General features: G+C 51.6%; 8 protein-coding genes and 2 pseudogenes across 10 annotated transcripts, besides 2 other annotated features; 6 read left to right on the top strand and 4 right to left on the bottom strand.

Moving 5' to 3' along the window:
• Positions 1–26: 26 nt before the first annotated feature.
• On the bottom strand, positions 27–3,409 carry NCS57_01198100 (PNP-UDP-1 domain-containing protein; the record flags this gene model as incomplete). Its single annotated transcript, XM_053061668.1, has 4 exons — positions 27–40; positions 198–1,733; positions 1,992–2,435; positions 2,539–3,409. 4 exons carry the CDS (start codon positions 3,407–3,409, stop codon positions 27–29), a joined length of 2,865 nt encoding a protein of 954 aa, XP_052908196.1.
• Positions 3,410–3,798: 389 nt separating this feature from the next.
• Positions 3,799–4,239, top strand: NCS57_01198000 (uncharacterized protein; the record flags this gene model as incomplete). The annotated part of the gene is made up of 1 exon (XM_053061667.1): positions 3,799–4,239. One exon carries the CDS (start codon positions 3,799–3,801, stop codon positions 4,237–4,239), a length of 441 nt encoding a protein of 146 aa, XP_052908195.1.
• A 1,282-nt stretch (positions 4,240–5,521) lies between these two features.
• Positions 5,522–6,393, bottom strand: NCS57_01197900 (annotated as a pseudogene). Its single transcript has 2 exons — positions 6,050–6,393; positions 5,522–6,002 (listed from the first exon to the last, which is right to left on the bottom strand).
• Positions 5,522–6,393: a sequence feature.
• A 1,400-nt stretch (positions 6,394–7,793) lies between these two features.
• NCS57_01197800 lies at positions 7,794–9,400 on the bottom strand (annotated as a pseudogene). Its single transcript has 2 exons — positions 8,327–9,400; positions 7,794–8,276 (listed from the first exon to the last, which is right to left on the bottom strand).
• Positions 7,794–9,400: a sequence feature.
• Positions 9,401–13,934: 4,534 nt separating this feature from the next.
• NCS57_01197700 (uncharacterized protein) lies at positions 13,935–15,087 on the bottom strand (the record flags this gene model as incomplete). The annotated part of the gene is made up of 2 exons (XM_053061666.1): positions 13,935–14,421; positions 14,483–15,087. The coding sequence occupies 2 exons, from the start codon at positions 15,085–15,087 to the stop codon at positions 13,935–13,937; spliced, it is 1,092 nt and encodes a 363-aa protein (XP_052908194.1).
• Positions 15,088–16,366: 1,279 nt separating this feature from the next.
• On the top strand, positions 16,367–18,053 carry NCS57_01197600 (uncharacterized protein; the record flags this gene model as incomplete). Its single annotated transcript, XM_053061665.1, has 2 exons — positions 16,367–17,409; positions 17,465–18,053. The coding sequence occupies 2 exons, from the start codon at positions 16,367–16,369 to the stop codon at positions 18,051–18,053; spliced, it is 1,632 nt and encodes a 543-aa protein (XP_052908193.1).
• A 316-nt stretch (positions 18,054–18,369) lies between these two features.
• NCS57_01197500 (EVE domain-containing protein) lies at positions 18,370–19,472 on the top strand (the record flags this gene model as incomplete). The annotated part of the gene is made up of 4 exons (XM_053061664.1): positions 18,370–18,895; positions 18,951–18,968; positions 19,020–19,136; positions 19,186–19,472. Exons 1-4 carry the CDS (start codon positions 18,421–18,423, stop codon positions 19,470–19,472), a joined length of 897 nt encoding a protein of 298 aa, XP_052908192.1. The 5' UTR covers positions 18,370–18,420.
• Positions 19,473–21,051: 1,579 nt separating this feature from the next.
• Positions 21,052–22,823, top strand: NCS57_01197400 (MFS domain-containing protein; the record flags this gene model as incomplete). Its single annotated transcript, XM_053061663.1, has 4 exons — positions 21,052–21,377; positions 21,435–21,639; positions 21,692–21,882; positions 21,938–22,823. 4 exons carry the CDS (start codon positions 21,052–21,054, stop codon positions 22,821–22,823), a joined length of 1,608 nt encoding a protein of 535 aa, XP_052908191.1.
• A 1,280-nt stretch (positions 22,824–24,103) lies between these two features.
• Positions 24,104–25,479, top strand: NCS57_01197300 (uncharacterized protein; the record flags this gene model as incomplete). The annotated part of the gene is made up of 7 exons (XM_053061662.1): positions 24,104–24,308; positions 24,355–24,374; positions 24,428–24,464; positions 24,528–24,595; positions 24,654–25,012; positions 25,068–25,163; positions 25,218–25,479. The coding sequence occupies 7 exons, from the start codon at positions 24,104–24,106 to the stop codon at positions 25,477–25,479; spliced, it is 1,047 nt and encodes a 348-aa protein (XP_052908190.1).
• Positions 25,480–25,920: 441 nt separating this feature from the next.
• NCS57_01197200 (Rhamnogalacturonan endolyase) lies at positions 25,921–27,779 on the top strand (the record flags this gene model as incomplete). Its single annotated transcript, XM_053061661.1, has 5 exons — positions 25,921–26,120; positions 26,173–26,399; positions 26,454–26,567; positions 26,618–26,895; positions 26,958–27,779. The coding sequence occupies 5 exons, from the start codon at positions 25,921–25,923 to the stop codon at positions 27,777–27,779; spliced, it is 1,641 nt and encodes a 546-aa protein (XP_052908189.1).
• Positions 27,780–27,790: the final 11 nt, after the last annotated feature.

Raw genomic sequence — 27,790 nt, 5'->3', positions numbered from 1 at the left:
CATCCTGTCGCATATTAACTAACCATCTAAACTCCATCACCTGTTCTGGAGTCAGCATCGAACCATTCGAGGGGCAACTCTATACACATATAGTCGACTTGAAAGCTTGTGAATATCTCATGGTAAGATCTAAAACTGAAAATACTTTATATGAAGGACGCCTCGCTTTGATTCAGGGTCTTGAGCTCCCTACGAACAATACATGCTATATGGATCCTCAGGGGTGACAGAGCGGAGCAACTGCACCTGCTGCAACTTCGACCTCGCAAAACTTGCAGCATCCGAATTTAGCTCAGAAACCTCGTGATGAAAGCTCAGTATTTCGGCCCAAAGGTCTGCTGCTATGGTCAACTCCCAGTCTCCCCCGTCGCCCATCAGACGCTTCTGCTCAGCGTGCCGCATATGCGACTCAGCTAGCTCAGTAAGTGCTCGCATCGTCTCTGAATGCCGCCTTCCCCACCACTCTGTATATGTCGCGATGATGTACTCGAATATCTTGTTTGCGGTTGCAAATCGGGACCACTCGACATAAACTCTTCCAATGTTCAACCGGACTGCAAAAGTTGTAGGATGCATCTCGTGCAAATACTTCTTGTGCCCGTCGAATGCCATTCTGAAGTTTTGCTCTGCCTGCTCCACATCGTTTTTCCGAAGGTATATCTCGCCGACATCATTCAAGATTCGAAAGTATATTTGTGCCATTGCTCCATTGCCGCTCCCAAGGCCATGGTCGTGCAAAGCATCTGGGGGGATTAGTTGAGAAAAGTGTGCGGCGGCCTTGAGCAGGGTCTGTAGTGCCTCATTCAACCTCCCGAGCATCAGAAAAGCTCGCCCTTTGTTGTACCGGGTCGTCATGAGGGAATCATCATCGTTGGGCACAATTTGCAGGCGCCTTAGATACGACTGTTCATAAGCTCGAAGGGCGAGGTCGTACTGTCGCCGAGCATGATGGATCAAGCCAAGATTGTTTTCGATCCCGGCCATCATTTCAAGGGTGAATTCATCAGGCTCACCCTCCCTGTTGAGAACATTCAGAATACTCCAATAGAGCCGAGACGCTTCATCGTAGCGTCCGAGATGGCGAAAGAGGTTCCCAAATCGATCAAGTTCCATTAAGTCCAAGCTGGATCCGGCCCTGCCTTGCTCCATGTGGATCTTGCATTGGTCGGCGTGAGGCTCCAATCGTTGCACGATCTCTAGAAAGTCCTTGTCCGTAGATCGTGGAACTTTGGCAGCGACCAAGGATATGGCAGTTTTCACATATTCCTCCCCGTTCTCTTTTGCCTTCCCCCTCGCAAATTCGTGGATTGCAGGATGGATTTCGTAAGCTTGGTCTTGCTTCCTCCCATGTAGCTTAGCTTCAACAAAGGACAAGTTACGCATGCTAGCGTAACAACCATGAAAGCACTTAGAGGATCCTATTTCACGGAGCCACGCTGGAAGGTCGTCATCAGTGGCGTTAAAGCAGAGATCGGCCCACAAGTCCCTGTGATCGAGATATCCAAACAACATGAGGAGTTTTGCTGCCACCGGGTTGGTCTTCTCAAGCTCCTCAAAGCTAAGTTCAAAGGACCGTAAAAGTGCCATGTTGGCAGGATACTCATCATAAAGTTGCCGTGTTCTCCACTTCTCGACGTATTGTCTCACGCTGAGATGATAGGAAGATATAACAGACGTTGCAAGCCGCAGCGAGAGAGGATGGTAGTTCAACATCCTTGCGATCTCAAGTACATCTAAGTGCTTTGTCAGTCCTTCTACTATAAGCTGAACCAGTTGAAGGGAGAAGTAGCTCCTACCATTCCCCCCTGCTTTAAACCTTTCGTCAATCTCCCGGTCAAGAAGATTGACTGCATCTACCTCGCGCAGCCCTCTGAGTTCTATACTTCCATGGTACCAGCTCGCCACCTCTGTGCTTCGTGTGGTGAGAATAATGGACCCCCAAGGCAATCCACCCAGATAGCTCCGAATATGCTGTTGCAGGGATGGATCACCGGGTATCCCGTCGATGACAAGGAGCCACCGAGCACGGATCGTGTTTTTCAGCTCTGTGAAGAACGAGTTTATGAGCATGGAACGGCGTTCGTCATAGCTCTCACCGCCCTCCGAAATTGTGGCCTCCGGGTTGTTGGCCAGCTTCAGAACACTGAGGATACTCTGTTCAAAGGCCTCTTTAGTCGCCCCCGCGATCCAGAAAATGTCATAGTCCGGATACTTCTCCCGCTGCCGTTTCACAAATTCGGACACCAGCTGTGACTTTCCAACGCCAGCAAAGCCCCAGAGCGTAACTATGGACCTTTGTGGCGTCTTCTTCGGGCAGAAACCGACCCATTCTTCCAACTTTGAGAGCTCAGCCTCTCGGCCCACGAATGAGCATTTCTCGGGTAGGGAGAGCCTCAAGCCGGTATCGATGTCTGAAGAGATGAGAGACTGCGACACTGCACCATTTCATTAGCTTATTCATGCGTGGGCAAGTCGGGTTCCTAGGTATGGTGCTGCCGGCACATCCAACAACTTGTACCTATGCGAACCTTCACGTACCGGATCCAGTCCCCTTCCTTGGGCCAAGCCTGATCAACATTTCTTTTGCGTATGCTGCCGCAGTTACAGCAGCGTAAAGGTGCCAGTCATCGTCCTTATCGGAGTCGGCGAAATCACTGATGCCTCGAACCACAGCCACTGGCAGCCTCGTTGTCATTCCAGCCGCCTCCATCTCAATAGCAATTCCGGCATATTTATCCCTTAACTCGTCTCTCTTTTTCTTGGATTTAATCACCCCATTCCCAGAGAGGATGGTGCCGTAGTGTGCAATTGGCCCATCGCGCGCATTTGAAGTCAAGGACTCGCTGCTAGGTAGAGCAGGACCCGGTCTCTTGAAATCTGCTGCTCTCCACAAGACATCCAAGTGGCGTGTGAAGCTGAACTCAGGACGACTTTCATGGACTTGGATACTGGCGATGGCAGACCGCAAAATGGGATGCGTCGAGTTTTGCCACTGTTTGAGTCGAATCCCGTCTTCTTCAACCTTGACAAGGTCATAGCCAATAACCCCTGGGTTGTCCCTATTGGGAACGGCAACTGCAACATCTCCGAGACGAATGTCTCGGTTTGGGGACGGGATGCCTGCTGCGATGCCGACCAGGATCCCTGCTTCGAGATTGGGAAAATCCCTCAAGGCTTCTGAGACCATGCTTCCCGAAACCCCTATCCCAACTTCGCCAGCAGGATATCCAGCGATAGCCACATTGTGTGAGGCGATTTTACCAAGGGTGTAGAGCACCGTCTGACCGGCGGAACGTTCTGGGATTCCATCGTGAACCTCATCTAGCATAAGACATGCCGCCTTCTGCTCAATTACCAGTGGAGAGAAAATTATAATGGTGTAGTCCTCGAGTTTAGGTGTTTTGGCCATGTCGATCCGACCGCATGGGGGGTTGAGGCTGCAGAGGCAAGAAGTGATGGGCGAAAGAAGCCTGGCTGCAAGCGATTAATCAGCTGGTTGGCGTTCACTCAGCGATGTTCGGCCAGAGAGATATAAGGAACTGAACTCCCATCACAAGCCGAATGCTGAGTTAGAGGCCTCTCGGTTGAGAGACTTGGTGAAAAAGAGTGTTTTGGCCAAGGCAGCCTGCGAGGCTTTCGTCAGCTTGAGATTCAGCCTCATGCAGGTAGCCCAGCGGTTTACCTTGGGCATGAACCCCGCTTTCGTTCCTCACGGATTTTTACATTCGACACCGAGTCTTGGAGGATCAAAGACACCAATTCCTAGACACAGGATTTGCTGAAGAAGTACCAGGACTAATGAATCCTGATGGCGGTCCAAAACTACGAGAGTGGGCACAGGAATTGGAACTCAGCGGCTTCCCCGACCCTCTCGATTCCCTCGATCTCCTCGGACCCCTCGAACCTCTCGAACCAGTCGGCCCCTGGGACGGTTTCCAACCAGCCTCTCCCGGTTCCCGACCGCCCTCTGTAGCATCTTCCTATGGCAGCATCGCCAGCGGCGTATCGCATCCGCCGAGAGCAGGAAACAAACGGAAGAAGATAGTCGAAATCAAATGGAGCGATTTCGACGGCTTTGATCAGGATGGTGATGAATCCAAGGCTCGGAAGCGGGCGCGAAAGGAAGAGCCAGATGCCAAAAAGTTTGCCTGTCCCTTCTACAAACGCTATCCGCGAGAGTTCAAAGAATCCCGAACATGCGCAGGCGGCGGATGGACAAGCGCTCACCGAGTCAAGTAAGTCTCAGCGATAAAGTTGACAAGCATAGCATCAAAGGTACTGATAATCCATTTCTTCCAGGGAACATATCCTCAGGAGGCACATGTATTCAGGGTTTCAATGCCATAGATGTTACGATGAGTTTGCGACCGAGACTGCATTATACAACCATCAACGGGCGGATAACCCGTGTGAGAAGAAACCAGTTTCGAACAAGATTGACGTCCAACAAGAGAAGCAACTGAAAAGTCGAAAGATGTATCAAAGTTCTTTGGATAATGAAGAGAAATGGAATGCGATATACAAAATTATCTTTCCAGACGCCCAAGTAATTCCAAGTCCTTGTACGCAATCTCTACCTAATTTTCAACCCCAAATGTTGAGAGCCAACTCATACTTACCTTGTTCTAGATTACGAGCTGCCCAACCCGCCTATTATCAAAACCTCCTCATGAACCGGCTGCCGACACTAGTGAGGATGGAAGTGAGCAACAGCATGACCCTAACACCTCTACTCTTGAGGAGGATTGAAATCTGTGTTACAACTGCGTTGAAAGAGTGCCTTCAAGTGATGGATGATTATAAGAAGGAGTAGAGCAAATAGACGTACCCAACTTCCCCGCCTGAACTATGGCGGACAAGACGGGCATTTGATAAAACTATACCTGTGGATTAAAAGAGCCGGTACCTTGAATATCTTTATATTGTTTGTTTTATTCTAGTTGCACAATGCTTGTTCTCAAGCGAAGAATAGGACTTAGCCTTGATATCTCGTATACGGAACGTAAGAAGCCAAAATGCCCAGTATCTAAGACACCATTGAAGCCTTGTATTCTCCATTTCAATCTATTCGGCCGCGTAGTGGGTTAAGATGCGCACCTATCAGCGTAGGACGCATGCATGACGTCGTATTGATTTCTTTCGCTTCCACGGATGATTGCTCTTTCAAGGATACGACCAGGTTACCCATCTGCAAGTTCAACATTCGATTCTTGAAAACCGAGAACTGAATATTATTCGTATTTAGCCATGTTTTCTCCCGAGCTCAATTGGCAAGACGATCATGTCATCATGGGCATATTGCGATCGTAAAATAATAGGATCGCATGATATCAACGGTGCTTCGGCCCGAGGTTGAAATGCTCGGTCCACGTTAACCCGAAGTTCACGTCACACAGCGAAATACACGCATTGAGTAGAATCATCAAGGTTCATGTCATTAAAATCTGCTATAGACTTGCGCCGGGCCTGTAATCAAATGCGCCAAACTTGGGTACCGACACCTTTTTGAACCAAAACACATTTACCGGCAGGTGTATCCTCCGTCAATGACGATATCAGCGCCAGTAGTATAAGTGCTGGCGTCGCTGACGAGGTAGACGTAAGCGCCCTTGAGCTCCTTGGCGTCTCCGTTGCGACCCATGGGGATCATGCTCCTCCACAGCTCCTGCGTCTTCGCGTCGATAAAGTCGGACAGGCCAGTGTCGATGTAGCCGGGAGAGATGCTGTTGACACGGGCAAAGTCGCGCCACTCGTTGGCGAGGGACTTGGCCATGTGGATGCAGCCAGCCTTGGCCACGTTGTACGACGTCTGCTCCTGGGGGAAGTTGGCGATGTGGCCAGACATGGAGGCAGTGATGACAAAGGAGCCGTGGCCCTGCTCCCTGAAGCGGGCGCCGACGGCCTTGGCGCAGTAGGCGGTGCCGTTGAGGTCGACCTGGATAACGTGGTCCCAGTCGGCGGCGGAGCTGTCAATGACACCGGCGTCGGCGGTAGCACCGGCGCTGTAATTGTTAGCGATGGAGGAGAGACAGGTGGAAAATGAACTCACTTGGCGATAAAGGCGTCAATCTTGCCAAAGTCGGCAACAACCTGGTTCACAAACTTCTCGACGTCGTCATAGTTTGTGGTGTTGAGGTGGTAGGCCTGAGCCTTGACGCCGTAGTCAGAGACGAGCTCCTGGACGTTCTTCTCGGCGCCCTCCTTGCGGGAGGAATAGGTGATGGCGACGTCGGCGCCCATCTCAGCGCAGCCGCGGGCAGCCTCAATGCCCATGCCGCGGGGTCCGGACGCGCCAGTGACGACGACGACCTTGCCCTTGAGGCTAAAGAGGTCAGTGAGACGGGAGGCTTGGGGGATTTGCTGGACCATTGTGACGGGTGTTGGAAGTGAATTGGCTTTCGAGAAGAATGTGAGATCGACGGAGGGGTAGAATGGAGGGGAAAAGAACAGAGGAATCGATCGCCAGGAGCAAAAAGACTATTTGTATTCCCTGGCGCGGGCCGTTTGAGCCTGAGGGCAAACAAGCAAGCAAGCAAGCAACCACCCCAAACACCGGGTCCAGTGATGTCATGACACCCAAGACCCAATAGCAATGACATGGCTGATAACCCATCCAACCAATATCCATGCCAAGCCAGCCATTGATTGAACAGTTCTGCGAGCGGCCGATGGAAGCGACCCACGCCGGATGGAGAATTCCTCTGTTTCCGCGAAAAGGCTCGACGTTTTCAGGGATACGCATGGTAAAGACGCATCCTGCAAGCCCCCTCCTCCTGTACCGCGCAAGCAGCATGATACAAGAGGCGTCGTGCAGTTGCCGACGACGCCGGGTGGAACGCATGAACCCATGTCGGCTCACACCGAACGACAGGGGGGTAGAAGAACTGTTTGCCTGCTTTGTCAGGCTCTTCTCTTGCCCCAATTGGCACTCAATGAACACACAAGACTGCCGAGGGCGGGGAGAGTTGCATCGGATTCTTACACACGCTCGGTTGCGGCTTTTCTGTCCCCGTCCCGTCACACACACACACTTCCCTTCCCATGCAAATTCACTGTTTATCACTCATTCTTCCCATCCAAAACTGCCATTTTCACCGCCCGCCGTAACCCCACCTTGTTGGATAAATCCAGCGTCATCCTCTCGCCTTGCCCCGTATCCTTGCTCAGAGAGCCCCCGCAAAACCGCCGGGTTCACCGCCCGCCCGTTGGTTGGGTTAATCCGGAAAGGTGACCCGTCTGGCTTAGCTCAAGTCGACGTGTCAACATGAGGTGAGGGGGACAAACGAATGCTGACGCCCTCAGATGCTGTGCATGGGCGGCCGCTAATTGTCGAGATATGCTTTGTTCGCGCCGTGCTAAGCTGTGAGTAATGCTTATCGGTGCATGATAAATCCATGTCGGTCCGGCAAGGCGCGTTTTCGCGTTTGGACGCGCCCATCACTGCTGTTTGTGTTTGTACAAGGCCTTATCGATTGCATCGCGACTCTACCAACATCCAGATTAGATCATCAACTTCTCACCCAACCCAAGGTTTAGTAGCATTGGATAACTTTGAGTCCTAGTTTTAGTCATTTCTCAACTATTTCTTTGTCATTTTAAAGTACAGGGTATAGTAAGATTCTCGTAACCTTAGTCAAGTGACAGAACCCTATCTTGACGTCGCGAAAGGGTGTGAGAGATGCGGTGTTGGTGAGACTCATGTTGCATTGAAACCAAGGCTAATGAACAAATAAGCACCTTGGGCCAACTGCAGTTATTCTTTCGTCGCCATTGTATAGGCAGCCTGTTCCCTCTTAGATCAAGTATCGGAAATCCCTCTTCATGCGCAGAGCCTCGTCCGGGTTGTCCATAACCTCCACAGCAGCCGTCTGTGCAGCCACATCGCGCCTCGTCTCCCAAGCTGACTCGCCAGCATCGAGCTTCTTGTTCAAGTCAACCAAGATCATGCGGAAGATCCAGCAGCCGACAATGGTGACGCCAAACATGGACAGAACAATGCCGTAGCTCTTGCGGAAGCCGTTCTCGGGAAGATCCCACACATACGAGCCAGCCACGTTGCCCAGCTGACTGAAGGCGTTGATCATGGCGATGGCCACGGCTCGCTTGGCTGGAGGTCGGGGGAATGAGGAACTGATCCACGAATAAAAGACGATGAAGCCGGCGTATGAGCTGGCTTGCAGGAAAAGCGCTACGTAACGAGCAGCCACGTTGAGGGTGGACATGCTGATAACGAAACCCACAATGCCGACGCAAATAGGTCCCACGATGTGCCAGAACTAGTCGAGTTGTTAGCTTGTTTACACGACAGGGTTGTTGCGGTACCAACCTTTTCCTCCGTCCTGTCAGAATGCCAGGCATTGATCAAAGAAACAATGCAAGAGAAGACCCAAGGAGGAGAGCTCATGAGCAACGTAGGGACGTATTCGAAACCAAGAGTTCCTGTCAGGGTGGGGAAGAAGGCGTTGAAAGAGAGACCGACGACATATGCCGTAAAGGTGAGCATCATGATGTAGATCTTGACATCCTTGATAGCCAAGTTGAAACCATAAAAGATACCCTCTTCAGAAGAATCGGTATCGGCTTCTCCAACGTCCTCAATCATGCGGAGCTGTGCAACCTGTCGCTCCTCCTCGGTGAAGCCTCGAGAGTTGTGGGGAAGATCGGGGAGAATAATAGCTGCAGAGAGGGCGACAGCCATCGTGATAGCTCCTTCAATCCAGAAGAGCCAACGCCAAGCTGCGTGACCCAACACTCCTTGCATGTTGGACAAGACGCCAGCTCCGATTAGGGCCGAGAAGGCGTTGGAGATGAGGTTACCACAGAACAGGATGGCGTTGCGTGTAGTCAGCTCCCGACGCGTGTACCACTTAGAAAGGATCAGAAGAGCACCGGGAAGGAACGCAGCCTCAACAAATCCGAGGAAGAATCGAATGAGAACCATGCCGGTAAAGTTGTGGACGACTCCGGAGAGGGTCGAGACGAGACCCCAGAGAAGCATGGCACATGAGATGTACAGCGACGGCCGGCTAATGCGATTGATGAACATGTTGGAAGGAACCTGCATGAGAATGTATCCAACATAAAGAATGCTCAGGCATGTTGCGTATTGTGTGTCGTCGAGCTTCAAGTCATCCTGGAGACCCTTGAGTCGTGCCGCCGCGATGTTGTTGCGGTCCAGGTAGTTCATGATATAAATCAGAACGAAAAGACTGCATCTCGCATCCAGCTTCCGCTTCAACTTCTTCTCAACCTGCTGTCTGTGGATCGAATCCATCGCGAGGGCGCCAGTCGGAATCGCCTCCTCGGCGTTGGACTCGAGGCTGGACTTGCCGTCCACATGCTCGTTGTGGGGCTTCGACGTGTCGGGCATCGTGACTCTGTAGCTTGTAATGGATTGATGCTGAATTGTAAAGTGTCGTCGGTGTCGGGCTATTCAAACATGCCGCACAAGCAAATCGCAGGCACGCTGATGGCCGGAGAGCTGGTTTAATACATGATATCCGCTGCCAGGAAACGCGACTCATTTATCCTGAACCCTTTTCCGAAGCCGACGCGACGGGGCAAAAATCAAGGCCCGTCCCCCATGGTTACATCACCAAGCAGACGTTGAGCCGCCCCAAAAACTGCCCCAAAACGTGGAGAATGGGGATGTTAGCCGCCACTCTAGTCTTCATGAGGCCACAATCATTGGTCTAGAAGAGCCGATAATTCTGCCGAAGCAACCTTTGTGAAAAATTCAAACGTCACTCGACGGCAAATGGCTGGGAGCGGCACCAGATGGTAACCTCCGCAGTGGAGGAGGCCGAAGATCCTCTCCAAATGAGACAGGTGCTCTGTTGGAGACGATGCGGAGACTCCGCAAAGTGATAGAGTCCGTGCGACCCTGGGGCACGCAGAACAGGCCCGAATACTCTCCAATTGCCGGGCCCAGGCGGGCCAGATTTCCTGTTGGAGAACATCAACTGACTCGCTACGATTAGGCAGTAGCTTTTCGAAACCCCTCAAGTCCAAGCGGTGAGGTAATGATTGGAGAGGATATGGGGATCGCTAGGAACCCCAGTTTCCTCAACAGAACTTGAAACAGATTAGATTCTGACAGTCTGTGATGCAACCGAACCTTGATGTCGTAGACCGCCGGCGATAACAAGTAATCCCCGTGGAATGCGCGGATTCCAGACCAGTCCAAGCGGAGAAACAAACGTTCGATTATATATCTTCAAGAGAGATTATCGTTAGATGCTGGGGTCGACGCGTGACACCCTCGGATACTTAGCCGAGGGGATATAGACCCTGAGAGTCCGCCTGGAGACGACGTTGCATTACTCAGGTGGGCCAGCTCCCAGTTTTTGTTGTTACATTTCAGAGCTTCCGTGCATATAAGAGCAAGGAATCCCCCTTACGCGTATCGGGAGCTGCTACTTGACTGTCCTCGCCAAAAGCTTGCCTATTTGGGCAGAATGAGTAGTCCTTGGGGGTTCTGATAGGTTCTAATATCAGTATGATAGCTTAGGTTATTTCCCCGGACTTGTGGCTACTCTTATAAAAATAGGGCTAGAGTTTCCGGGCTGGATTGTCCAACTGCCGCCAACCTTGACGGCAGTCCTCGTTAGGTCCAATCGAGTATGTCGTGCATATTTCGGCGCTTCTTGAAGCTCTCGGCGCCAGCGTCACTAGTAGCCGTGGGAGACCGGAAACTGGGTCAGAGACGGAAAAAGCCATCTATAAATTACCGAGGACCCAAGCTACCCCATGTCCAGGGATGAATTCTCGTCTTGGAGTCTGGGCTGCCGGTCGAGGCGGGGCTGCGTCTTAAGCTTATACGGATGTGGCTTCGAGATGGGACATGCTCTGCTGATTGCTGTCGGTCCCGTAACGATAGCATGGACTAATCAATAATAGGCGCTCTCTCATGTCAAGCCCTTGCTAACGATCTGCACTATGTTCAAAATTATTGCAGTAAAATCGGTCTAATTGAAGCCGTGTTGAACAGGACTAACCCTATAGACTCTTTCAAACCTCTACTGCGAGCAACGCCTCAACCGGCTGGGTAGATTACGTTGATCCTTATGGCTGGCGAGGTCCGCGAGGGGCAGTGTTCGATTGAACCAATTGAATAAGCCCTTTCAAGCCTTGACTACATGCAAGATGTGCTGTTGATGCACAGCCACTACTCTGATCTGATATCTTCGTTATTCGTACAGCCACAAACCTTGAGGCAATCGCTCAGCGGTATGTGTTCCTCGAACTGCAATTTACTCTCCCCCTTTTCGCATTTTCTCAGCATTTCCTTTTCTTCTTTTGGCTTTGACATGTGGAAGACTGCACCCATGCTGCCTCGACAACTCATCAAACTAAGAGCCCCTCAAATGCGGAGTACCGTCTGGGGGGGCTCGCGTCACGGCAGGATGGCATCCTTCTCCATGACTTCTCGACGTCTTCCTAACCTAAAGTATACCCGTCTTAGTATGTACTGCCCTTCAGGGTTTAATTTCAGATTACTCAAGTGCTCATGTCTAGGATTTCCCCAGAAACCTTCTTGCTTGTCTCGTCAATCTTTACAGACCGCTTCTTCGCCTCCTCCGTGGACCTGGGAAGAAATCTTTGCCATGTTTATTTTTGCATGCGAAGTTGCTCTAAATCCGGTGTTGCTTTGGCTTTTTATCGCTGACGCACTCAATGGGGACGGGGGCATGCGTCACTCTATCCGAGAGGAACATGACCAGGCGAAGGCGCTCAAGGAGTCTAGTTTCTCTGCGCCGGCGTATTCTCAACTTGAAGATGGAGAATTCCGAGTCTTGGTGCTCGAGCCGGGCACTAGGAACGACGAACTGAGTTGCAAGCTATGTATCTGCAAGCATTCCGACAGAGTATCCTACCTGGCACTTTCCTACGCTTGGGGCGATCCCGTCAAGGTCAAACAAGTCCGATGCAATGACCAGATGATCGGGATAGGATCGAATCTTCATCAGGCTCTAATCCATCTACGTCATGCCCGTTTCGACAGGATTATTTGGGTTGATGCATTATGCATCAACCAGGATGACTTCGACGAGCGCGGACACCAGGTTCGAAACATGAGAACTATATATGAAAAAGCCCGAGAAGTTCTCGTCTGGCTAGGGAAAGCGGATTTGCATTCCACAACAGTTTTTGAATCTTTCATCCCATCCAAATGGGACACATTTCGTCAAGGCGCAAATTGGAACACTATTGGTTTCGACTTCACCATTGCGGATCACAAAGACTTTCCCACCCCCGCGGATTTGGGCTCCCTGGGTGAGCTTCTAGAAAGACCATGGTTCAGGCGCTTATGGGTTCTCCAAGAAGTTGCGCTGGCAAAGCACTTCACTCTTATGGCTGGCGATAGCCGCATTTCCTGGGACAGCTTCGCTTCGCTAATCCATAGAGTTCATCGCTCGGGGTCATCCCAGAGAGACTTTTCAGCAACAGCCCAGACAAGCGTGAAGGCAGTTCTCGAGATAGAGAGCACACGACGGTCTATACAATCATCAGCGGCTAGACATCAGCGGCCTTTATTATCTGTTCTATTAGCCACAAGCTCTGGAGAATGCTCGGATATTCGAGACAAGATCTTTGCCGTTCTCGCTCTCGCAGATGACTACAACCTCGATCGAGATACCGATGATTTCGGTCCTAATTATCACCTGAGTCCACATGAGGTTTTCAAAAGTCTCGCCAGATGGTACATTGCTCGAGGCAGCTTGAATATCCTCTCGTGCACAACAAGGAATGGGCCAGAATTCAGTGATGAGCTTGGAGGATTGCCGTCATGGGTGCCAGATTGGACCAGAATCTACAACGACGTTCCATTCATTCGATACGTGGACCGCCTGCCATTCAAGGCCGGGCTTCTGGTCAAGGAATCGATTGTCGGTTCTCCCAGAGTTGAAGATGACACACTTATTCTTTCGGGGGTTACTGTTGACGTTGTCAAAGAGGTTGCACCTCTCCCCTCCTCTCCTATTCACCCAGGAGCACCGAGAAACCTTGGCTCAACTTTGCTTCACTACAAACGGTGGCTGTGTGACCACCATGGTATGGGCAGTTCGAGTCGCAAAGCTGGGCCGCCTGACCAGCATCTTGGGGATTTCTTCTGGAAAACCATGACGGCTGGGCTGAACGGAGAAGGCTGCCTAGCAACCGACAACGTTGGCAGGTGGTTCCATGATTACATACGGCAGGTGGAACAGACCGAGACACAGAGCCATGAGTTCGGCCCAAGCCATTCCACAGCCTCGGTATTGGGAGATGACATCAGACAAAGACAGCGGCATAACGGTATAGTTATGTCCGCTGTGTTGATGTGGTCATATAAGAGACGGCCTGCAGTTACTGATCGTGGAACAATGGCATTGGTCCCCGAGAATACACAGAATGGAGACATTATTGTCGTTGTAGCCGGATCCAAAGTGCCGCTTGTGTTTCGGAAAGTCCAACATGATCCAAAAGAGAGCTACACCATTCTTGGAGAGGCGTTTGCCAATGATGTGATGGATGGGTGGTTTCTCAAATTGCTTCTAGAAAATCAGATGGAGCTAGGAGGTCAGCCAGATGGGTTCGCTTTGCGCAAATATGCTATTAACTGAGTAGGGGTTTTTTTTTTCTTCATAAAGGCAGAGGTCAGTCCTCTTGAGTCCTGGCGCGTCGTAAATAGCCCATTCATATTTATGCCCCAATGTTTTAAGATGCCACAAACTGTTTGAGTTGAATGAGTTCTAATAAGTCACCAACAAGAAGGTGAAAATGGAGGACATGCACAAGGCAATCTCCGCAAAAGGAGCTTGAGGTCAAATTTTTTATTCTATGGGTTTTATACATGTACAAGACCTAACTATTTTTCTACATCCACTTCCCACCGAGTTGCCAAAGCTGACTGCTCAACTCTGACAACTCATACCACAGCTTACTGCCGCTTAAATGTCATCCTCAAGAGGGCTGTCACCCTGAGCGCTTCCAATGCGGCTCTCGAAGAAGAAGCGAAGTCTCTCGACCAGACCGCGGTCGGCCATGAAGCGGGCAAACTCGGCAGGGTTGGTAGCAGTTTCGTTCCAGAGGCTGGGGAATCCCTCGGGGGCAGGAATATCGTGACGGACAGACCACAGACCAGAGTTCTGCTGATACTCGGGGCTCAGGATGAAGTTGTGCAGCAGCTTAGCTCCCTCGGGATGGGGCGCATCCTTGAGAATGGCAGCGGTCTGAGGCCAGGAGACGTACTTGCCCTTGGTAGGCACAGAGAAAGAGATGGGGTCGGCGTTCTGGAAGCTGCCGGAAGCACCAAAGTAGGCGGCAGAGGTGCTGTTGTCGTCGCTGATGAGAGTCGAGGGCGTCTGAGTTCCGCGGACCCAGCGAGGCTTCTGTGCGAGCAGGCGATCAAACCAAGAAACGCCATACTGTTGCATTCTACGGAAAACACCGTGTTAGTACCTTGCGTCATTGTGTCATCAGATTTGGTAGAGCTTACATGATATAGAAGGCCCACAGGACAGCGTCATCGTCGTTGGGGTAGGTCAACACCAGCTTCTCCTTGAACTCGGGTCGCAGCCAGTCCTCGAACTCGACGGGGGACTTGATGCCGGGAAGCTTCTTGGTGTTCCAGGCGCCCGACCAGAAGAAGACGTAGACACCGTACCAGGCGGCGGTGTCGTCCTTGAAGGAGTGCTCAATCTCCTCAAAGCCGACGGGGGCGTAGTTGAGGAGCGCACCCTCTTGAGCCCAGCGAGGGTAGTCGTGGAGGGTTTGGAGGATAACGCTGTCGACGTAGACGGCATCCTTGCCGGCGGCGAGCTGCTGGTCGAGGAAGCCGTCGTGGTACTTGGACAGGTCGACGGTGACATTGAGAGTGATGCCGGGGAATCGCTTCTCGAATGCCGCCTTCAAGCCATCTTGCTGGTTCTTCTCATCACCTCCATGCCAGAGGGTGACGGTGTCACCCTCCTTAAGGGCGGCCTTATAGATCTCGTCCAGGCTGCGAGTCTCATACTCGGGAGCAGCCTTGAAGCCGAGGACCTGGTCGTAGGCCACAGCTTGAGAAGCCAGGAAGGCAAGGGGGAGGAACTGGCGAAGCATTGTTGTGGATGTGAATGCGAAGCTGTGTCTTGGTGATGAGATGAGTAGAGGGATGAGAAGGAGATGCGGCCTACATGATATATAGTTCATCTCAAGACAAGCTTATCCACAAGGTAGCATGGCCTCAAGCAGGAACAGGAACACCAGCCCCACCGCCACGTCTCCAATTGACAAATGGCTTCTTACCAAGCCACCTGACTTCCGTCATCGAGGCTCATTATCTCGCCTACTATGCAGAGATAATTCCGAACTGCCGAGGCCTGTCTCAGCCCCAAGATCAGCCAAGACGGCAAGGAAGCGGATATAACCACGAGATCAGCCCCATTCTTGGGGAGATCTGAGGGTGGTGATTGGGTGATGTGGTGTGAGAAGTTGAGTGTTTATGCTGGGCCTTGTCATAACCGCGCGCGACGATATTAATCATCAGGGTCGGCGTCGGCGCGGGATGGGAGACTGTGCGCCCATTCATCTTACGAGACAACCAGTCAGCCATGGTCCAATCAAGATTAAACGACATAGTACGTGAGTGGTACGGCGTAGCGAATGGGGTCATTTGAAGGAAAAGCACGACCCGTATTAGAAAAACTTTATTTTTCTTCTTGTTTGTCGTCAGTTTGAGCACTACGACGTAGCTCGTATGCACCCTTGTCTCATCCTGGGAGGCCATGATTAAGGGATAAACATTAATGCATGTCCAGCTCTTATTAGGATCTTCGGCGAGATGAAATAGCTGTCTTGGCTCTTTGTTCGGTTTCAACCTGCATTGCTCCATCAAACTTGACCGTGTTTAACCGTTTGACATCTATTATCCTCTACGGCTACCCGTGAGCTGTTCTAAACTTTAGGTGAGTCGTGCACGCATCTTGGCGTAATTTGCCCCAACGATTCCTCATGTACTTACTCCTTTACCTTCATAGAAAGCTACTTTGTGACTCGGTACCAAGATGTTGTTCCTGCATCTCTTGGTGATAGCTCTAGATCAATGCCCTGACTGCGGATGAACAAAATTATGCGCAGGTACAAATGCGCGAAAGACGGCGACAATGCGATTACAGGGATCCATATCCAATGCCAGGATGGGCACCTTTGGTCTCTAACACGCATTCCCACCTGCACTGGCAATTGACGCTACCAGTCCAACTGGCGATGGCTTCATTTTCAACTCCCCACAAAAAAACCTTCCACCCAGCCCTACAAAAACATATCCTCGCTTAAGCGCAAAATATGCCCTGTTCAAGGCTGAAAATGAGGTGGCAGCTGCAGGTGAGAAAGCTTGCGAATGCCTCGACGTAAGATGGCGCTTTTTGGGCCATATCCATTCACAGGCGACGCAGGCGCTGACCTAAGCGTTTTGGGGGCTACGCGTGTCCTGTCGTCGCATGCAGGCGCCCAATCGTTAAATCGAGGCCGCGACGTCTGCCTGGAGCAGGCTACATACAAACTCTCGACTTCTCCTCTTTTTGATCCTTCTCCAAGCCATCGCATCGCATCGCATCGCTTTCGCCGTCGTTTTCTCTATCGCATCATCGTCGCCATGGCCGAGAAGCGTCGAGACTCCATCGCCGACGATTGGCTGGAGGTCGAGAGCGCTGCCTCCGTCTTGTCGCTTCCGGATGATGATGACCATGACCTGTACCACCACTCACGACCAACATCTCCTCTCCTCCCCCCGCAAGCGCATCATTCCCCAGGGTCTTATACGCCCCAAGTCGAGCTAGCTGTCGAGAAACCCACTCCTGAGAGCCCGCGCCAGTCACCAGAACGATCGCCGACACCCCACAATGAAGCTACCGAAGCCAAAGCGTCGGCTTCAATTGAAGAGACGTCCCTGGATGACGACACCTTCTCTGCAAACCCCATCGACTGCCACAAATCTTGTTGCACAGCGATAACGTCGCTCGACGATGTCGCAAAGCTTGCGCGCGAACTTGCAGGCACTCGAGTTTCAACTCTATCGCTCCTACAATCCACATGCAAGGGCATCTTGACACAGGCGAAGGATCTAGAGACCATGCTAGGTGCTTATGCCAAGCACTGGGTCGCCCAAGGCTCCAACGTCGACGCCGACGAGATGCCTCTCAGCGCAAGTGTCTGGGACTGGATTTCCAACCTCAGAGATGAGCTCCTCCGTGCTCAAGGCGAAATGCAGCACCTCAAGCCCAAGCCCACAGAAGAGTCGACAGACTCGACAGACGGCATCCTCCCAACCCCCTTAGAGGCGAAGGACATCCCTCTCAGCGCCAACATGGCGCTGGCTTCTTGTCTAGAGAAATTAGAGGACATGCAAAACACACTTGCAGACTTCTTGCCGATTTTCAAAGTGTGAGTCTTCATCCTTGCTACTGGAGGCGATATAGTAATGTTAATGGATGAATAGTGACTTTGACGAATTCCGTACTAAATGGATGAATTTCCCGCTCAAGGAAACCGACAAGGAACTTCAGCCGCCTCAGTCACCCAGATCGTCTCGACGACAACCGCCCCATCCTGCTGTTTGTCGCATCCGCCGAGCTCTGTACGACTTGAAGGACCACATCCAGATGATTGTCGTGTTTCTCTCCCAACTCTGCCATTCACACCCAACACCAGGCATCATTGACCCTACAGTCACGCGGTCACTGGTAGATCTTTCCGAGGCCATCACCACAATTCTCACAAACCATGGCTCAGAATGGATCGAGTCAGATACGAGATCGACTCCCCAGGGACTCATCTCATACACACAGTTCCTGGAACTGGATCCAGACGTTCTCCACGATATCAACGGTCACCTGGACAATTTTAAAGAGGAGCTTGATATTGAGAAGAGCGAACGGGTCGCATCTTTGTATACCCCCGAGATGATCCACAACCACCAGGTCTTCCTCCTGCTTGAGGGTGGACAGCTCAACGAGCTGCGGGGCGTGATCGAGTTTCTGTGGTCCATCTTGATCAAGGATACCCAGACTGACGGAAATTGGATTTGAATTAAAAGGAACAGGAGTATGATACCAATGGATTTGGAATGATGGATATGGGCGGATGTTTGTTATTGAGCAGAATCCCAGATTTGTCGCACGTCACTACGGGCTAGCCACCCACTTTCAGGCTTTTGTTGAGTATCTCGCCCAGATTTTCTGAGTTAGAAATTCAATACTATGGAATCATTCACTATCTTGTGTGTTTGACAGTTCAGTCACTGCCTGATCGAGTCCTTCTGATCGAGTCCTGGGGTGTGGCTGTTGATGTGTGGCTGAAATTGCTACTCAGCCACAGACGCGTCGCCTCACGTCGCGTACCATCAAGGTTTGGGAGCTGTCAACTCTATCCCTCAACCAGCAACCCACGAATAAGATGCCGCCTCGAAAGAGAAGTGCGCCTAGCTCTGGCGCCGATGACGAAGCCGTGCCAAAAAGACGATCTCTTCGTCAGGCGGCATCAAAAGGCCGCCAGCCACCCGACGAGCCAGCCCGTGAGGAACCAACTCCCCCCAAGAAGACAACAGTCAAAGTAGAGGAGAAGAAGCAACCCAAGAAGCCCAAGGCAGCCCCCAAGAGTCGAACGACAACCAAGGTTGATGCTCCAAAGCCGAAGAAGAAGTCTCAAGAAGAAGATGCACCTAAGAATGAGGCTCAGAACAGTGCTCGTGCCGCGTCTGAGGACTCTGATGTGGACTCGATCCCAGCGATCAATCCTGAAGCTCCCAGACATGACGGCCAGTGGTACTGGCTCCTGAAAGCTGAGCCAGAGACACGCATCGTGAATGGCATCGACGTAAAGTTCTCCATAGACGACCTTCGAGACAAGGATGAGCCTGAAGGATGGGATGGTAGGTCTTCAGTTTTTATCTTCAAAGAATGTCACGGTGGCTTACATGATTACAGGCATCAGAAACTACGCAGGTTTGTCTAGACCACGGCAACTTCTGGCCCAACAGTACTGACCCTCCATAGCTCGCAACAACATGAGAAACATGAACGTTGGTGATCTAGCCTTTTTCTATGCAAGCAACTGCAAAGAGCCCGGCATCATGGGCACCATGGAGATTGTCAAGGAGTTTTCTGAAGACAGTAAGCAGTCCAGCACGTTTCCCATGGACCTCCTAACCCTCCGTCTTAGAATCCGCACGGCAACCAGGCGCGCCTTACTACGATCCCAAGTCGACCAAGGAGAAGCCCATCTGGGATCTCGTGCATGTCGAGTTCCGAAAGAAGTTTGCCGTTCCGATTCATCTCAAGGAGCTTCGCGAGCTTGGAAAACCTGGTGGGCCTCTGGAGGCGATGCAACTCATCAAGCAGTCGAGACTCAGCGTGACCAAGGTCAGTGCTGATGAGTGGAACACGCTCTGCGAACTTGCCGACAAGAAGGCATCTGAGGCTGGGCTAGAACATCAGGGGCCTAAATAGGGGCATAGATGGGTTGGAGTTTATCACACTTGTTACTTTGCTAGCTGGTTGTTGTAGTCGTCACTGCCCACCTTAATCTCTATAGAAGACTAGAAGCACTCGTAATGGCATACGATTCAGACTTGCCGCATTGCCGACAAAGTTCGGCAAAGGAAGAAAGGATGTCAGGCATCGCTAACATCATCTTCCAACGTGATGCCTCGTTTCCGGCTAGGGGTCTCCAACTTGAATGTCTGATGCTGTGAACAATTTTTCTCTCCCTAGCCGAAGCTAGTTCCATGCGATGAGCAGTGCTTCGTCTTGCCTGTTTGGGACGACACCTCCCTTGGAGAGTTTGAGCCCATTCCCGTCTTGGATAAGGTGCGGGATTGCCACGAGTGCTTGGCGGCTCCGTGAGCTGAGGAGATGCGCCGCAACGACCATGGAGATGGGTTCAGCTCTTGATTGATTCCCCGGAATAAAAACAAGATGCTTACTTCTCCGCCCCCAGATACTTGTGGTCCCCATATTTTGCTGTGCTTTGCCCTTGCCGACGTACCCCGAAGTTGGGCTCTAAATCTGGACCCGAGTGCCAACCCAGAGCAACATAACAGAGACGCGATGCGTGATGCTAATCAGTAGTTAATAGTGGGACCACTACATAGGAAAAACATGAATAAAAATGACAGATTAGCAGAGTTCAGACTTGTTCTTTTGCTATCATGTCCAGCCAGACATTCCATCAACCGTGAAAGTGATTGACCGTCTCCGCCGTGAACCACTCCCCTGGGCTCATCTGATACCCTACACCGCGTATCACAGATTCTACGCCGCAAACGGTTGTTCCTTAGGCGAACCGTTCCCCACCCCGATTTGCTCATGGCACATGCCGAACCTTGGACCCGTTACCGCCTCCTCTTGACCCGTCTTGGGCTAGCGTCGTGTTGGAAATGTTCTGTCATCATGGCCCTGTTACTGGGCGTTGGCTGGGCACGGGCAACATTAGGCACTGTTTTCCCGTTTTGGCTTATCAACGGCCTGGAGTTGTGTGTGTGCGTGTGTGTGCGTGTGTGTGTATCGCTTGATGGCCAAGGGTTTGAGCCAAGAGTCAGCTCGGCTCACTTATTTGACTCTTTTCTTGGAGAAGGTGATCCAGAACTTGGCTTCTTACCTCCAATTCGCAACTTCACCGAGCCTAGTCGGCCCGCTTTACTATTCGGTTAGGCGAGACCCCGCAAACGACTCCGCATCTTGGATGTTGGTGATGCTAAGAACTCAGCGGGTCTGGAATAGGCAATCGCAAGCACCCAAGGACATGGGTTATTCTTAATTTCCCAGACTTTTTCCGTTTGAAGGGACGTCACACGACGATCAAAGGGCGGAATCTGGGGTCCCCAGATGTCAATAGTCGGGAGCATTTGGGGGCATTGGCTACCGAGTCAAGATACGAGTCATTCGCCCCCCCGGGGGTGGGAGGAAAAGTTGCTATAATAACTCGAGTTTCCACCTCGTTTTTTCGTATTCTTTTCTATTCCCCAGATCATTACCCACTCTTGTCGATCAATTCTTACTCGCAAGATCTTGACAATTACTTGCCATCATGGCGGATACCAGAGACAAGTCTCTCGGCGAGGAGAAGATCGAAGCCCAGCAGGTTGAAGCTGCTCAGGACGCGCAGCTCGGCCATCTTGCTGACCAGGAGGATCACGAAACTGGCATCTGGAATTCCTTTGTCAAGTACCCTTGGGCTTCGGCCTGGTGCATCTACGCCTGTTGGTGCATTATCCTTGTCAGTTTCGATCTGCAGGCCGCTGGCAGTGTCATCGGTATCCCTCAATTCCGCAAGGACTTTGGCTTCAAGTTTGGCGATGACTATGTGATCCCGGCTGAGTGGCAGTCTGCCTTCAGCGGTGCTCCAGTTGCTACGTATGTATTTTCTAGCCTCTTGAGTTGTCTATTCTGTCACTAACACTTTTTTCCCAGGGCCGTCATCTCTTCGCTCATCTCGGCCGAACTCGCAGACTGGGTCGGTCGAAAGAACGTCCTCGCCGGTGCTCTCGTCATCTCGTTCATCGCCGTTACTGTCGAGTTTATCGCTACAACGAACCTGGTTTTCTTCATCGGAAAGCTGATTAATGGTTTCATGATTGGTGCTGTTGCCACCACCATGATCAGCTATATCGGAGAGGTAGGACGATTCTGGATAATTTTGGTTGGATAATCTGTCTGACACTCCACAGATCACCCCCCTGGCTCTTCGTGGTGTCTTTACTTGCTGTGTTGGTGTGGCCTATGGTATTGGCCCTCTGGTCGCCTTTATCGTCATCAACTACACTGGAGACGTCGAGACACGCTGGGCTTACCGAACTGTGTTCTGCTGCCAGTTTGGTTTCGCTGGTGTTGCCACTCTTCTCCTCCCTTTCATGCCTGAGTAAGTTCATAAGCCGATAAAAAACCGTTGAGCCGTTTAACAAACTTACTTCTAGGTCGCCATGGTGGCTCATCTCCAAGGGAAAGCGGGATCGCGCTATTCGAAGTCTTCGCAAGCTTGGCCACGACGGCGAAGCCGGTCACAAGAAGATCGCTCTCATTGAGCTCACACTCGAACAGGTAAGAAAGGAAACCGAGGGCGTCACCTACATGGAATGCCTGCGAAAGTCAAACCTGCGCCGCACCATCATCAGCATCATGCCCCTGTGCATCCAGGCCTTCTCCGGTATCGCGTTTGTGGCTGGATACTTCACCTACTATCTCCAGCTTGCGGGTTACTCGACTACGAAGAGCTACCAGATTCAGATTGCTCAGCCCGTGCTTTCCATCGTCGGCAACCTCATGGCCGCTGCCATGGTTGACAAGGTCGGCCGACGTGCTCTCACCTTTTGGGGTTTGGTGATTCTTACCATCTTCCTCCTCATCACTGGTGGTCTCGGCCTGGGTAGCTCTCAGCCTGCCATTACTGGAACGGTTGCCTTTATTCTCATCTACAGCTGGTGGTACAACGTTTCGATCGGATCGACAGCCTTCTCCCTGCTCTGCGAAGTTTCCACCTCCCGTCTTCGCGTCAAGACTATCGCCATTGGTTACGCCGTGCAAAACTGCATCAACGTCATGTGGCAGTTTGTTATCCCCTTCATGTTCAACCCCGACCAGGGAAACCTCGGCGCCAAGGTTGCTTTCATCTTTGGCGGTCTTTGCCTGTTCTCGCTCGCCTATCTCTGGTACTACCAGCCCGAGACCGCTGGACGATCATACCAGGAGCTTGATGAGATGTTTGCCAAGGGTATCCCCGCGAGGCAGTTCAAGTCGTACAAGACCGAGGCTGAGATCCAGAACGAGGCTGCTGCTCAGGGACTGGACAAGGAACAGATGTAGAGGATGGATTATGTTTTGAAGCGGAAGCGCCTCGGGGCCTATGACGGGTGAAAGGCCCATGGTATGATAGTTTTACAGAAACCACCAATAATACTTATTCACCGGCCACAACATCCCGTGCATATTTCCATGTGTCGCCTGTATTCTACGTGTGTCGCGTGTTGTGGGCAACTGCCCTGTAAGGCGAACTGGCATCCAGGCTTGAGAGAATCACGGCAAGGCTTGCCGTTCAACGCCGTTATGAAAAAAGCCAGGAACACCATTCTAGAGTTCGGCCACTGAGTAGCATCCTCCTGCTCCTCATCTCCTAATTGGCGGTATTATCCTCAAGGCAACCTCCGCTTAGCTCATTCTTACGCGCCTACGGCAGCTTCCCTGGTACCTTGACAACTCCTAAATCGATCGAGATAATTGGGCAACACCGTTCCTCGATCAACTCTCCCAGCCTGTTGTTAGAGAGAGCTCGGGACACCTGCCATTGGCGCCACGACTAGGGACTGTGTGTCAACCCAGGTGCCTCGATCAGAGAACAGACCTGACGCGAGTCAAAACCGAAATGTGACCTGCAAATCGCATTTGATCCCTTGTTTCCCGGCATGTGCCTAACCGTTCCGTGTCGATCCTTGATACCTAACGCATTCCTTGTAGGTCCCAACATCTTGGGTCTATCTCACAACGAACATGCGAAATGCAGATGCTGGATACAATCCACCAGCCCTATTACCTCGGCCTCCCCAGAAATCTCCATCTCATCTCCATCGTGGCTTTGCCCGTCATCTCGGGGGTAACACCCCAGCGCCCGCACAATGTCGATCAGATCGGACTAGGGTCGCAGCCCCTGGGACTAGACGACGCCACGACATTCCCGTCCGTGTTTTTCGTCAGTCCCGTTGGCCGGCCGGCAGTTGTGGCTCCAATAGCGTCACCATCTGGCTTTGTGGCCGTCTCAACCCTTCCGGTGCTTGGTGATGCTGTCGAACCTTGTTATGAGTCTAACGGAGAACAGGCACGGCAACCAGGCTCTTGGCTGTTTGCGTTTCGTATTGCATATGTTCCAGTCCCCCATGTTTTCGTCCTGCGCATCTCAGCCCTATTGTTCTCTTAATACCGACCCTCCCGGACGGCATTTCCTCTCCCGCGTTCTTTCTTTTGGCTGCTGTGACGTGCCCAAGCTAACAACCTGCAATATCGCCCACCATGAGGGTTTACTGCATTTCCCTTGAGTCCTCCAGAATTTGGAACTAATCCTGTTCCTGAAGTGAGGAACGGGCCCACGTGTCATGGATCCAGACGGTCACCAAGGGTCGGGCCTCCCCCTACCCATACCTCATCCTGCGAGCTCCGGGGGGTTGTTTTCTCACACAGAAGGTCCGAGCAAAGAGCTTTTTTGGACTTCGGTTCTGATGCCCATATTCTGTATACCAATTGTCATCTTGCGCCTTTGGACGAGCAAGAGGGTCGTTCATAAGTGGCATGTCGACGACAGTGAGTGAGCATCATCCATCATGGTCCTATTGCTGACAGCCTGCAGCTCTCATTATTCTCGCCACGGTATAACAGTATCTGATGTGTTTCTACCGAATTTAATTAACATTCCTGAACAGATCTTTGCCGTATTGTTTTCAGTAGACTCCGCCTTGAGTACGTTGCCAAGCACCCGTCCATGTTAGTGGTCAAGAGCTGACCAGAGTCTGTCACGTCTAGATGCTCGCCTTGGCTCTGGGGATCACATCTGGAATATCGATCCAAAGTCCTTGGAAATACTCCTCAAGGTGAGTTGCTGCATCGACTTGGAACTACCTGATAGCTCATGCTTTCCGGGGACTACAGAGCACAAAATGGGGTGGCCTGCCGGTCTACAACATTGCAACAGTCTTCATCAAGGCTTCGGTCTTGACGTTTTATCTGCGCTTCACCGTCGACATCTATTTTAAGATGTGTTCATATGCGGTCCTGTTCATCGTCGTGGCCAACGCTATCGTGAACATTGTGGGATCAGCCATTCTCAAATGCACGGCGCCTAGGCAACCTGCCTGCCAACAGACAATCATCATTCAGATTGTCAGTGCAGCTGTTAACACTGCAACCGATGGTGTCATTCTTCTTCTCCCGTTCTGGCTCCTTCGCCCCATGAAGGTCCCTTTGAGCCGCAAGATTGGGATTGCTGTCGTGCTGATGGCAGGAGGCTTGTGAGGATCACCTATGAGGTACCTATCTATGAGTCGTAACTAATTTGGATTGCAGTGTCTTCTTTGTGAGCATCTTCCGCTTGGTATCAACCATACAACTAGATGACAACCTGGACGTAACTTATCGAGGGGGGAACAGCTTGAAATGGAGGTACGGTATATGGAATCTCAACCAACTGCTCAGCGAGTTCTAATCAGGATACAGCGTCATTGAAACCTGGTCAGGAATTATATGCGCCTGCATGCCCTATGCAAAGCCCCTGATCAATCGATACTTCCCGCACTCATGGGCTGCAACGAAACACGATAGTAGTGGATCCGAGAGACGATTGGCTACTATCAACATGGAAGAGGGAGCCAACAACGAACAGCCTGAGAATAAGGGTGTCTTGGTCGAAGCGAGGAAAGCGTCCAGTAGTAGGACTGAATCTGTATGTGTTCTGAGAGATGCCATAATTCCGACATAGCCATGGAATTTTGAAATAAAGGGGTTTATCTTATCTTTACGTTTGGCCAAGTCCTATCCTTTGATTAAAGCTCCGTCGTCCTTCCGTCGACCCCTGTTAACGGTCCCAGTCCGTAAACCCGCTTTTAATATTCCGCCATTGAGGAATCGGTATAGCACCGGCTTCAACAAACCCACCTCGGCTTTAATGCCCCTGTGAACCCTGAAAAACGGTGCAAGTCAGTGCTCAATAACGGATAGACCGGGCTAAGCTGCCATAACTGGACAAGAGCGTTCCGCGACGGCCGGTGAAGCGGGCTTGGCCTGACGATATAAAGTTCATGTGATGAGTCGATTAGGGAGGCTATGTAGCGACCTGGGCCTGTGCTGAAAGTTATATAAGAGCCACTGGGTGTTATTGAGAGCTTGGGAGAGCCTCACAGCACATCGCTCAGTCTGAAACATGTTGCTTCTGACTACTCTTTTTGCCGTATTGCTCTGGCCCGTGGCTGTCGCTGCAGCCTGGGGTTGGAAAGATCAAAATGGCAACTACGTGATTGACTCAGGGGCTGACCTTGTCATCAGCGTCAGCAAGTCCAACGGTGACATCAACTCGCTCAAGTACAAGGGCCAGGAGTTTAACGGTTGGGGCGGCAAGAATACGTAAGCGAGAAACTCGGTATGAAATTGATTGCGATACTAACAAATTCATCAGCCATGTCGAATCTGGTCTTGGAGCCAGCACCGTCTCTATCGCTTCTGTCGGCAGCAATGTCATCAAGGTCTCGGTCCAGCACGGAACTCTTAAGCATTACATTGTGGTGCGATACAAGAACAACAATGTCTACCTGTTCACCAACAAGGCTGATACCAGTATTTCGGCCATGCGGTACATTGTGCGCATCAAGCCTGGCATTTTCAGCCATGCCTCGACCGACGCCGGTACGTCTTGAATGAGTATTTCACATGCCGGATTGGAAATACTGATGCAGTTAGACTACTATGATCCTGGAAGCTCATACATCGAGGCCTCCGATGTCAGCATCAACAGCAACGGCATCACCAAGAGCAAGCACTACCAGGGAAATACCTATGGACGCACCATGGACTGTAAGTGAGCCAGGGCGATCAACTAGCACTGAGGCTGAGCTTAAAACCAGATGACTACGTGGGCAAGTCAAACGGCAAGGTTGGTCTGTACATGATCCGTTCCAACCACGAAAAGGCTTCCGGTGGCCCCTTTTTCCGATCTCTTCTTACCCGAGCCGATGCAACCGGCGAGGATCTGTATGACATTTACTACTACAACATGGGCAGCACGGATCCCATGAGATTCGGTCTTCAGGGCCCTAGTGTCTTGACTTTCACTGATGGAGGCGCCCCCAACTCCAACCTGTTTGCTCGTAACGCAGACTGGACCTGGATTGATGGCCTCGGAGTAAGTTCTTCCCGTCTTGCACACCTGACAGCCTCGGCGACTTTACTGATTCTTCTTACCAGTTGGATGGATGGACTAAGTGGGGTGACCGTGGCTATGCTTCGGGTGTCGGAATCTCCAACATGAAGGACGGCTACACTTACACCGTCGGCCTGTCCAACGCCCAGGCCCAGTACTGGGGAGTGGCTTCAGCTGGAAAGGGCGCATGGTCAATCAAGAAGATCATCCCCGGTACCTACACCATGACTGTGTACAAGGAGGAGCTGGAGGTCTATACCGGAACAGTCACCATCAACAAGGGCGCTGGCACAGCCGTCAACACTGTCAAGGCCACCGATCCCGCCGACGACAACGCCATCTGGCGCATTGGAGAATGGGACGGCACACCCCGAGGTTTCCTGAACTTTGAGGACAAGATGATGAAGCCTACGTATATGCACCCGTCTGACAAGCGACTGGCCAACTGGGATGCCGGCAACTTTATTGTTGGAACCAGCAAGGCGAATGGCTTCCCCGGATATATGTGGCAGGACATCAACAACAACCACCTCGTCTACTTCCGCCTGAACCAGGCACAGCTCGGAAAGGATCACACGATCCGTCTTGGCATCACCCAGGCTTACATCAACGGACGACCTACCATCAAGGTCAACGACTGGTCAGCACGCACACCCGGAGCAACCAACCAAGCCAGCACGCGAAGCTTGACTACCGGCACCTACCGTGGAAACAATGTCAAGCTTGAGTTCACGGTTCCGAAGAGCGCCTTCAAGCAGAGCACGAGTGAGTGGCAGATCATGACCATCAGCATCGTGACCGGAAGCTCTGGCACGAAGTATCTTAGTGGAGGTGTCAGCTTTGACAGTATTGACATGTTGGCTTAGACGCTGGAAGT

The sequence above is a fragment of the Fusarium keratoplasticum genome, chromosome 10 (genome assembly GCF_025433545.1).
Source record: "Fusarium keratoplasticum isolate Fu6.1 chromosome 10, whole genome shotgun sequence".
Taxonomy (NCBI): domain Eukaryota; kingdom Fungi; phylum Ascomycota; class Sordariomycetes; order Hypocreales; family Nectriaceae; genus Fusarium; species Fusarium keratoplasticum.
This window is presented reverse-complemented; position numbering and strand designations above follow the sequence as displayed.